The 12259-nt window shown below is 37.3% G+C and overlaps 1 protein-coding gene across 4 annotated transcripts in view; it reads right to left on the minus strand.

Moving 5' to 3' along the window:
• TRIP4 (thyroid hormone receptor interactor 4) overlaps positions 1 to 12259 on the minus strand; it is a 67408-nt gene that overhangs the window by 47995 nt on the left and 7154 nt on the right. For 3 of the 4 annotated variants that reach the window (XR_006293270.1, XM_043555184.1, XM_043555185.1), the window contains exons 4-5: positions 2385 to 2597; positions 914 to 992 (exon numbers count right to left, since the gene is read on the minus strand). Coding sequence is in view for 3 of the 4 variants with exons in the window: in XM_043555184.1 (XP_043411119.1) it covers positions 914 to 992; positions 2385 to 2597 (292 nt within the window). In the remaining variant the exon portion in view is untranslated. The remainder of the gene's footprint in view (positions 1 to 913; positions 993 to 2384; positions 2598 to 12259) is intronic. The other variant, XM_043555186.1, reaches the window with a different exon arrangement.

Genomic DNA, 12259 nt, shown 5'->3' on the forward strand with positions numbered 1-12259 from the left:
ATTTATTAACTTATTCATTTAATTCAGGACATTAATTTTATTATCTCAGTTATAATCCAATATTATTATTAGTTTTTTACTCAATGTTATGTGGCTTTAACACTTAAAAAAATTTTTTAACATTTATTCATTTTTGAGAGTGAGAGAGACAGAGCATGAGTGGGGGAGGGGCAGAGAGAGAGGGAGACACAGAATCCAAAGCAGGCTCCAGGCTCTGAGCTGTCAGCACAGGGCCCAACGTGGGGCTCGAACTCACAAACCGCGAGATCATGACCTGAGCCAAAGTCGGTCGCTTAACCAAGTGAGCCACCCAGGCGCCCCAACACTTTTTAAATAAATAAAAGCTTGTAGGGGTGCCTGGATGGCTTAGCTGGTTAAGCCTCTGACTCTTGCTTTCAGCTCAGGTTGTAATCACACGTTTCAAGAGACTGAGTCCTGCATTGAGCTCTGTGTTGACAGTATGGAGCCTGCTGGGGTTCTTTTTCTCCCTTTCTCTGCCCCTCCCTTGTTCATGTGCACTCTTTCTCTCTTGCACAAAATAAATAAATAAACATTTTTTAAAAATATAAAATAAATGCTGAGAGAAGCACCTGGGTGCTTCAGTCAATTAAGCATCCTTCTCTTGATTTTGGCTCAGGTCATGATCTCGTAGATCCTAGGATCGAGCCCCACATCAGGCTCTACTCTGACAGCATGGAGACTGCTTGTGATTCTTTCTTTCCCTCTTTCTCTGCCCTTTATCCACTTCTCTCTCTCAAAAAAAAAATAATATAAAAAAAAATTTTTTTAAACACCTGTAGGATAAATGAGTAAATAAACTGCATCTTGCATACCAGTATACAAGAAAAACAATCACAGACACAACAAAATGTATTAATCACCATGGTGATCCAATCAGAACATTGTTGCCTACCTGACATTAGCTTCTTCAGCAATTTCTGGCTTTTGTTTGAGTCACGCTGTAAAATATCCTGTTCTTCACGAGTACATACCTATAAAGTAACAAGAACAAGACACATGATCCAATAGTTACATTAATTTTGTCTTAATATATCTAAAAAGTAACCTCAAATTACACGAGATATGGCAATAAAATGAGACCATTGGTGCTTTTTGTTATCCAAACCTAACAAAAATATACAAATCCAAATTAGTTTGCCCTGGTCTCTTTCGATTTTTCCCTTCTTACGTGAACCATAGAAAAAATTGATCTCATTGGAAGTGTCCCTAAATGATTTGATAGCTAAAAAAAAAGAAAAAAAGAAAAAAATCTAACCTACTTTCAAAGGACAAAGATTTGCCATCATTGAATATTGGGGAAAAAATATAATACTTTTTTTTTTTAAAAAAGACTTCCAGTTTTAATCATTTAATCCAAGTCTTACAAAAGAAATTATAAACAGATGTCTTATTAGAAAGAACCAGAAAAACCAAATTACAGTGCCACCAGTGAAAACTAGTCTTTTATACTATACATATTTCATTTGTCTTTGAATACTACCTACTTATAAAATAATGAATATATTAAGCAAAGAAAAAGTTCTATTTATTACAAAATGACTGCAATTATAAGGGAGGCAAAAAAGGAGTTACTTTCAAACCAATTTCATACTGAGTTTATAAAACTACAAGACTTCAAAGGCCCATCTGCTTTACGTTACTCTTTCTTGAATTTAAGGATTCAAAAGACTTATCAGAAAACATGGAAATTGCCTAGAGGTTGCTGCAGTGGCACAAAGTTCCCACTAGCAGCTATAGGGTGTTTTTCTACAGAAAGCCCTATATCAGAGGATATTTACTGCTGATTTAAGAATGTATTTTTTCATTTTATATTTTTTATTGTAGATACTATATTTTTCAGGTCATCTACTACTAGCTTATTTTTTTTTCAGCTTAGTTTTTGAGTGTACTGTAAAAAGGCACCAGAGAAAGGAAAACAAGGCAATATATAAAACAGATGCCTTTACCAACATCAAACACCATTGCTTCTGCCAACCAGCTCAACTGGCAGAATAAGCTTTGCAGACAACTCATTAGGGTGTTTGTAAGACAGTCATTACTACCACACTCTTGAGATCATTCTCTCAGACAACGAAGATGGAGATGAGTTGTCCTGGAAATAGAAGCTATAATAACCTGAGGATTATGTTATAGTACAAGACTTGGAGCCTTCAACAATATATATACTCAAAACTCTTCTCACTAACAGTCCTCAGTACTAAGATATAACCTTGGTTTCTTGATTAATCGAATTCCTGCTACTGGAGTTTACTGGACATTTGAGGGAAGAAATTTCCTAAGAAAAAAGAAATTACTAAGGATGTGAATGTCCCTATGTACTCAACCAAAAGATAGTAAAATAAAATATAAAAGAAACAATTTACCAGAGTGCCACAGAAAAAGCAGGGGCCAGAACCTTCTTGTTCACAGACAATGCGCCCACAGATCAGACAGTTATTGATCAGCTTGTGCTTCTGGCCCAGGCAATCACAAGGATGGCGACCAGGAATCAGGACTGCAAGCCTGTCCTGTCCCTCTTTTGTGTATAAACTGACAAACTTTGTCTTCTTCTTTAAGGAGCTGCTGTTCTCCTGTGCCTAATTGTACAGATATCAGAAATAACATAAAAAAAAATTAATGACAATGAAAATAGTCAAGAAAAGAAAAACCTCAGTTCTGTTCAATGACAACTTTATATACTACCTAGGAACCAGGACAGAAGGTAGTGAGAGAAACACAAATTAAGGGTTATAATCAAGGGTCTGAAGAAAGGTTATATTCTAGAAAAGCTACCTGATATACCTTGCCTTTTTTGCTAGTAGCTTTCAGTCCCCTATTATAGCTGGTAGAAGGTAAATCTAGCAGTAAAAGCTGTTTACGGGACATATATAAGCATGCTTAAAGTGGAGATCATAAAAACAAGAATGTCTCTAAAAGCAGATGATACAGGTTTAAAATAAGAAAAATAAAAAAAAATGACTCAATAAGAAAAAGACAGATGACACAATAGAAAAATGGGCAAACTATCTAAACAGGAACTTCATTCAAGAAGATGTCCAACTGGGGGCGCCTGGGTGGCGCAGTCGGTTAAGCGTTCGACTTCAGCCAGGTCACGATCTCGCGGTCCGTGAGTTCGAGCCCCGCGTCAGGCTCTGGGCTGATGGCTCAGAGCCTGGAGCCTGTTTCCGATTCTGTGTCTCCCTCTCTCTCTGCCCCTCCCCCGTTCATGCTCCGTCTCTCTCTGTCCCAAAAATAAATAAACGTTGAAAAAAAAAAAAAATTTAAAAAAAAAAAAAAAAAAGAAGATGTCCAACTGGCCACCAGACACAGGAAAATGTACTTAAGCTACCCTTCATTACTCATCAAGGTAATGCAAAAGAAAACCAAAATTCAATACCAACCAGAATGGCTAAACTGAAAAAGAAAATACAGAAGAGTGCTGGTAAGGATACAAGAACAATTAAAGCTTTCATACACTGTCAGTGAGAGTGTAAACTGGTATCTACCAAAGCTGAACATATGCATATCTTGTGACTCAGCATTTCAGTTCTTGGATATATACTCAACAGAAATGTGTAAATATGTTCACCGGAAGACATGTACAAGAATGTCACTGCAGCAATGGACCTGGAAACTACCCAAATGTTCAACAGATTGATGTATTCACTTAATAGAATTGTCGGTAGCTATGAGAATGAAAAAGTATAGCTACACAAAACAATATTGCTAATTCCCATAAACCATGTTGATTGAAAGAAACCACAAAAGAATACACACTATATAGCTCCATTTACACAAAATTCATAAGCAGGCAAAACTAATCTATGGTGTTAGTAGTCAGGAAGGTGTTTTCCCCGGGGAGGGACGTCGTTTTTTGGGGACAAAATGGGGGTCTTTTAGAGGAAGGGTGATGTTTTGTTTCTGGCTATAAACATATGGCCAGTTTGTGAAAATACATCTGTTCACTTCTGTCTATATGTTGTAAAATTAAAAGTTTAAATAGAAAACTTTATTTATCAGCCTCTGTCTTAGTCCATTCAAGCTGCTATAACAAAACATAATAGACTGGGTAGCTTATAAACAACAGAAATTTATTTCTCACAGTTCTAGAGGCTAGAAGTCCAAGATCAGAGTGCCAGCATGGTTGGGTGAGGGCCCTCTTCCAGGTCACAGAAATGATTTCTTCTAGATCACTGTATCCTAACACAGCAAAAGGGGCAAGGAAGCTCTGTGGGATCTCTTTTACAAGAACACTAATTCTATTCATGAGGGTTCTACCTTCATGACATAAGAACCTCCCAAAGGCCCTACTTCCTAATATAATCGCACTAGCATTTCAACATATAAATTTGAGTGGGGGGGGGACATAAACATTCAAACACTTATTTATATAGAGGCCTCTTGCTTTCCCTTTTCAGAGAAGAAACATCTTCAAGAGTTTTAGCGGATGGGAAAATTACTACAAGGAAAAGAACAATTCTTTGCTACGACATGCTAGAAGTTGAGATACCCAAAGCCAGAAGTTGAGATATAGAGATAATACCATAGAAGTCAACTTAGGTAAATATTAAAATCTAAGAGAGTGCTAAAGATTTTATCTAATCTAGCAGGCTGCCATTTTTCAAACTAGTCAATTATATTTTTGGCTGTCAGTGATCATGGTGAGAAGATTAAAATCTCTAAGCAGAAACTTGTATTTGACTCCCATTAAATTATCCAGTAACAATAACATAAGGTATTTGAGGGCTGTGCTTGGATGAGTTCCCATATACATAATAGGCAATGAGTACATATTGAGAAATACAGGAGAAAAAGGAAGAACAGGACAAGTAAGAAAATTCATAGCCTATCACTGCACTGCTTAAAACTATTTACTGCCTTCCCATTGTGCTTAGAATAAAATCCAAGCTACTTATAATACCCTATAAAACTTTACATATGGCCTCCAGGTGCTCTCCAATCTCTTCTACATATCACTCTTCCCCTGTTCACTATGCTCCAGCCACACAGGCTTCTGATAATTGCTAAACACCTGTCTCCATCTCTCCTTTACACTTGTCATTCTCTCAATCTGAATGGTTCCTAGCCCATCTCTTTATATGCTGCCTCCTTTTCTTTTTTTTTTTCTAATTTTTTTTAATGTTTTATTTATTTTTGAGACAGGGAGAGACAGAGCATGAACAGGGGAGGGTCAGAAAGAGGGAGACACAGAATCTGAAACAGGCTCCAGGCTCTGAGCTGTCAGCACAGAGCCCGACGCGGGGCTCGAACTCACGGACCGTGAGATCATGACCTGAGCTGAAGTCGGGCGCTTAACCGACTGAGCCACCCAGGTGCCCCAGGGCTCCTTTTCATTGTTCAGTTCTGAGCTATAATTTCACTCCCTCTGAAAGGCTTTCCCTGAATACTCTACCTAAACTAGCTCCCTTCCTACCAACTACTGCCTATCACATTGCCCTTTTTATTTCTTTCATGGCAGTTTTTATAATCTATAATTAATTTTTTTTTCCAACTGTCTTTTCTATGTTTCCTTTGAACCACTAAGATGTAACCTCTAGGAGAGCATAGAAACCTAGAGTGTTTTATTTACTGCTATAATGTATAATACCTAAATCAGTTCTTGACATACAGTAGACATGCAATACAATTTTCTGAATTTTCTAAATAACCAAATGAACTGCATATAGAACATGGAGACAGATTTACCTACAGGACCAAAAGTGGAACTGTCAGTACACAGCTTGATCATTACTCATGATTCCAGGTCTATGAATTTGCCTACTAACTAAAATCTATTTGTAACCCCCAAATCAACACTTCAGGTGCTTTTACAACCATTTGTGGACATGAGCAGGGTGGCAAAAAATCTGAGCCTCTAAATGTACAGATTTCCCGCTAAGGCCGAGCGAAACAAGAATGATCTGCCTTCTTGTTTCAGCTGTCACGCTGTAAACAAGTGTCTTATTTTCAGTCTATTTACTATCACTTTTTTTGCATTTTTGTGCTTTTTCTTGGTGACCCTAATATTTAAAATGGTCCCATGCATAGTGCTTACATGTTGTCTAGTATTCCTAAGCACAAGGCTGTACCTTATATAATAGATGTGTTAGATAAGCTTTCTTCAGGCATAAGTTATAGTGCTGTTGGCTCTGAGTTCAATGTTAATAAATCAACAAGATATATTAAAGTGTCTTTAAACAGAAACACACATAAAATAAGGTTATGTATTGAATGTTTGATAAAATTGTGACCAGATGCTCACAGAAACCTAATCCTGTATTTCTCCTATGTGTAATGGTTCAGAACTCACTAATTCAGTATACACTGCAGCTCTAACAAGAAATTCCTGTATAAGAGATAAACCATTTTTTCAAAATCATTTTCCAAGTTTGCTTAATGAGTAGAAAATACTTAAGAATTAAATACAGACTCAGAAACAGGTTGTTGAGGGATAAACTGCTCTTAAAGCATTAAGAGATATGAAATCAAAAGTTAAGTCATTATTAATTTGAAGATCTTTCCCTACCCAAGCCTGGGAAGTTATGAGTGAACCATGGTTTTTATTTTACCTTTTGAAACCTATATAACAACAAGCATCAAGGTACCTTATTCATTAAGATCCATTAGTAAAAACAGTGAAATACTTTGTTACAAACTAAGATTGGCATCTACTTAACTAAAAAGCTAGGTTGTAGCTGTAGAAACATTGCATAGTCAAAGCAAGCTTCTTTAATGTGGATTGGTAAATGAGTAAGTTGACCAAACAGACTAAAGCAACATAGGACTAAATGGATTAAAAGATTAAATGATTATAAAAAAGAAACACTTAAAAAGATTGCAATATAAAATGTTAAAATATTTAATGGGGTGCCTCAGTTGGTTGAGCGTCCGACTTTGGTTCGGGTCATGATCTTGTGGGTCATGATTCCTGAGTTCAAGCCCCACGTTGGGCTCTGTACTGACAGCTTGGAACCTGGAGCCTGCTTCAGATTCTGTGTCTCCCTCTCCCTCTGCCCCACCCCTGTTCACGCTCTCTCTCTTTCAAAAATAAACATTAAAAAATGTTTTAAAAAATATTTATCAACAACTTCAAAATTTTTAAAAACTGAACTGGAATTTGTGAAAAAGCATCCTGAGGAAACTGACTCAAAGGAGAAAACATAGATAATGGTTTTCATGTTGTTTTCAACAACTTTCTCTCCTGGATGTTAAAAATTAATTTATTAAAAGTTCATTAATGTATTGTATGCTATTATTTCATGGCTGTTTTTAAAAGAACAAAATAAGACTTTAAAATTTTTATCCATTACGTGGGGCACCTGTTTGGCTCAACATGTGACTTTTGGTCTTGGGGTTGTGAGTTCAAGCAGCACATTAGGCACAGAGCTTACTTAGAAGAAAAAAAAATTACTATCCATTATTTGATAACTCTGACCAGAAAATATTCTCTTTATGGTATGAATTTTACTTTTACATTAAGATTCTATACACTTGCAGTCACCACTTATAAAATATATATTTACACACGTCTATGTAATACTTCTACTTTATTTTTTTTTAATTTTTTTTTTTTAACATTTATTTATTTTTGAGACAGAGAGAGACAGCATGAACAGGGAGGGTCAGAGAAAGAGGGAGACACAGAATCCAAAACAGGCTCCAGGTTCTGAGCTGTCAGCACAGAGCCCAACGTGGGGCTCGAACTCACGAACCATGAGATCATGACCTGAGCCGAAGTCAGACGCTTAACCGACTGAGCCACCCAGGCAACCCAATACTTCTACTTTAAAAGCAAGTATTTTGGGGCGCCTGGGTGGCGCAGTCGGTTAAGCGTCCGACTTCAGCCAGGTCACGATCTCGCGGTCCGGGAGTTCGAGCCCCGCGTCAGGCTCTGGGCTGATGGCTCAGAGCCTGGAGCCTGTTTCCGATTCTGTGTCTCCCTCTCTCTCTGCCCCTCCCCCGTTCATGCTCTGTCTCTCGCTGTCCCAAAAATAAATAAAACGTTGAAAAAAAAAAATTAAAAAAATAAAAATAAAAAACAAGTATTTTACTGATAAGGGTAATACAAAAAATTACTCAAAATAATGTTCAGATGGATTACAAACCTAAATGTGAAAATTTTAACTTCTAAACTATTAGAGGAAAATTTAGGAGAATATATTTTTCACTTCAGGGTGGGAAAATGCCTTAAAGCTTAAATAAGCTATAAAAAGCATAAAACAAAGAAAAAGATCAATATATTTGACTACATTAAATTTAAAAATTCCTGTGAGTCAAAAGATACCACAAACAAAAACACAGACCAGCAGATATCTACAACACATATAATAAAAAAATAGTACATAAGGGGCATCTTGGTGACTCAGTTGGTTAAGTGCCTGATTCTTGATCTCAGCTCAGGTCATGATCTCACAGTTGGTGGGATCAAGCCCCGAGTCGGGCTCTGTGCTGACAGTGAGGAGCCTGCTTGAGATTCATTCATTCTCTCTCTCTCTCAAAATAAACAAACAAATTAAAAAAAAAAAATCTATGTATTAAAGTATTATATAGAATAAAGAACTCCCATAAAACAATTTGAAAAAGACCATCAACTCAACAGAAAAGCAGATCAAGAATATGAATAAGTAGGGGCGCCTGGGTGGCGCAGTCGGTTAAGCGTCCGACTTCAGCCAGGTCACGATCTCGCGGTCCGGGAGTTCGAGCCCTGCGTCAGGCTCTGGGCTGATGGCTCAGAGCCTGGAGCCTGTTTCTGATTCTGTGTCTCCCTCTCTCTCTGCCCCTCCCCCGTTCATGCTCTGTCTCTCTCTGTCCCAAAAATAAATAAACGTTGAAAAAAAAAAATTAAAAAAAAAAATAAATAAAATTAAAAAAAAAAAAAAAGAATATGAATAAGTAGTTCATGACAATCCAAAAGGCCAAAAAAAATGGAAATCAAAAACAAATCAACAAACTATTCAAATGACAGAGCCTCTATTTAGAATTCATGTGTGTGGAAAGCAAAATTAAATACTATTTCTTATACTTAAAATGGGCAAAACTTGGGGCACCTGGCTAGTCAACACCTCAGTCAATAGAGTATGTGACTCATGATCTCGGAGTTTTAAGATCAAGCCTCACTTTGGGTATACCGATTACTTAAAAAATAAATAAATAAAAACAAGAATTTTAAAAAGGGCAAAACTTTAAAGGCCTCACAATATTAAACACTGGCAAAGAAGGAGAAAAGAGAAATTGCTTACCTTGATAGTAGGAGGATGAAATTGTTACAACTACTTTAGAAATTAACTGGGAGCACCTGGGTGGCTCAGTCAGTTAAGCATCCGACTTCAGCTCAGGTCATGATCTCTTCATTCAGAGTTCAAGCCCCACATTGGGCTCTGTGCTGACAGCTCAGAGCCTGGAGCCTATTTCAGATTCTGTGTCTCGCTCTCTCTCTCTCTGCTCTCCCCCACTCATGGTACCTTTTTCTCCCTCTCTCCCTCTCTCTCAAAAATAAACACTAGGGGCGCCTGGGTGGCTGAGTTGGTTAAGCGTCTGACTTCAGCTCAGGTCATGATCTGTTGGTTCGTGAGTTTGAGCCCTGCATCGGGCTCTGTGTTGATAGCTCAGAGCCTGGAGCCTGCTTCAGATTCTGTGTCTCCCTTTCTCTCTATCCCTCCCCTGCTCCCTCTCTCAAGAATAAACAAACATTAAAAAAATTCAAAATAAATAAGTATTTTTTAAAAACTTTTAAAAATAATTTAAAAAATTGGTAGTTTCAATAAAAGAAAAATTAACAAAGCCTATACCCAGTAATTCTAGTAACAGGTAAATACTAACAATTCTCAAATGTACCTGAAGGAAATACATACAAGAATGTTCACTGCAGTTTTCACAACAGCAAACTATTATAAACAAGATAAAAGTGCATTTATGACTTAATGGAGAAATTGAATCAGTGGAATCTTGAGTTAAGAGAAACAAACCAAATCTATGTATACCACAGATTGCTCTCAAAAAGTTCTAAAAAGCATCTGCAAAATAACATTATGTTATTAGCCTACTTTTTTTTTTTTAATATTCCATAGTGCAGCCATCCAGGTATGGACTATGGTTATCTTTTTTTAATGTTTATTTATTTATTTTGAGAGAGACAGAGAGAGCATAAGCAGGGGAGGGGCAGAGAGAGAGGGAGAGAGAAAATCCCAAGCAGGCTCTGGGCTTTCAGCACAGAGCCCAAAGCGGGGCTTGATCTCACGAACCCAAGATCATGACCTGAGCCAAAATCAGGTCGGAGGCTTAGCCAACTGAGCCATGCAGGTGCGCCGTCTATTTACTTACATTTTAAAAATGTACTATACTATACTATAATATATTATACTATATGCTGTTAATATATTCCTATATATGAAAAAATAGACTACTGATTTTAAGATTCACACCAAATTCAAGACAGTAATCATCTGTAGGGCAGAAGGAAACAGAACTGTGTATTAGTTTCTCAACCTAAGCACTACTGTTTCTTTTTTGTGGAGGATGCCCTATGGTAAGTAGGGTGTTTAACAGTATCGCTGGCTTCTACTCACTATATGGCAGTAGTACCCCTTTGCCCCATGCTGTGCCAGCCAAAATGCTGCCAGACACATTTCCTGGGGGGGCAAAATCAAGAACCACTGGGTAGAAAGAACAAAGAGAATTTCAACATTCTTAGTAAGGGTCCATTTATTTTATGTAATCTCTATGCCCAATATGGGGCTCGAACTCACAACCCGGAGATCAAGAGCTGCATGCTCTACTGACTTAGCAAGCCAGGCACCCCTCATTCATTCATTCATTCATTCATTCATTCATTCATTTTTAAAGAAAAGACCTGGGGCCCCTGGGTGGCCCAGTTGGTTAAGCATTCGATCCTTGATTTCAGCCCAGTCATATCTCATGGATTTTGAGTTCAAGCTCCTAGTTGGGTTCTGCACTGACAGCACGGAGCCTGCTTGGGATTCTCTTTCCTTCTCTATCTGCCCCTCCCCTGCACACATGCTCGCTTGCTCTCTCTCTCTCTCTCTCTCAAAATAAATAAATAAATAAACTTTAAAAAAAAAAGGAAAAAGAAAAGACCCGAAGCAAATATAAAAAATGTTATGAATTGGGGTACCTGGGTGGCACAGTCGGTTAAGCACCCGACTTTGGCTCAGATCATGATCTCAAAGTTCACAAGTTCGAGCCCCATGTCAGGCTCTCTGCTGACAGCATGGAGCCTGTTTTGTATTCTCTGTATCCCTCTTTCTGCTCCTCCCCTGCTCACACACTCTCTCAAAACTAAATAAACATTAAAAAAATTAAAAAAAAAAAAAAAAGGAAATTCTGTCATATGCTACAACATAAATGAGCCTTGAGAACATTATGTTAAATGAAATAACCCAGGCACAAAAAGACAAATACTGCTTGATTCCATTTAGATGTAAAGCAAATTCACAGAAACAGGAAGTAGAATGGTAGTTGACAGGGACTGGCAGCAAGAGAAATGGAGAGCTATTTAACTGGTACAGAGTTTCAGCTTTACAAGATGAAAAAGTTCTGGAGATCTATTGCACAATATGAAAATACTTTTAGCACTACTAAAGTATACATTTAAAAAACTAAGATGGTTAAAAAACTTATCAAATTGTATATCTTAAATATGTACAATTACATATGTATTTAATTACACCTCAATGAAGCTGGTTTTTAGGAAGACTATTCTTGTTCATTGTAAAAAAGTAAAAAAAAAAATAGAAAATATAGTATAAAGAGGAAAATAGAGTATAAAGAGGAAAAATTAAAACATTTATTGTCATAACACCTGAAGAAACACCATTTTTAACACTTTCCTTCAGTCTTTCTATGTGTGTGCATGTGAAAATGTTTGTGTGTGTATAGAGTAAGTTTTTTTTTGTTTTTTGTGAGAGAAAGCACATGCATGAGCAGGAAAGGTGAAGAAGGAGACAGAAAGAGAGAATCCCAAGCAGGCTCCACCCTCAGCTTGCAGCTGGACTCAGAGCTTGATCCCACCAACTGTGAGATCACGACCTAAGCTGAAATCAAGAGTTGACTACTCAACTAAGCCACCCAGGCGCTCCAAGTATTTTTTAAAGGCAAAAAATCAATTTAAAAAAAACTTAAAAAGACCTTTTTTTAATGTTTTATTTATTTTTGAGAGAGAGAGCAGGAGCAGGAGAGGGGCAGAGAGAAAGGGAGACACAGAATTTGAAGCAGGCTTCAGGCTCCAAGCTGTCAGCACAGA

The sequence above is a fragment of the Prionailurus bengalensis genome, chromosome B3 (genome assembly GCF_016509475.1).
Source record: "Prionailurus bengalensis isolate Pbe53 chromosome B3, Fcat_Pben_1.1_paternal_pri, whole genome shotgun sequence".
In the NCBI taxonomy this organism is placed as follows: domain Eukaryota; kingdom Metazoa; phylum Chordata; class Mammalia; order Carnivora; family Felidae; genus Prionailurus; species Prionailurus bengalensis.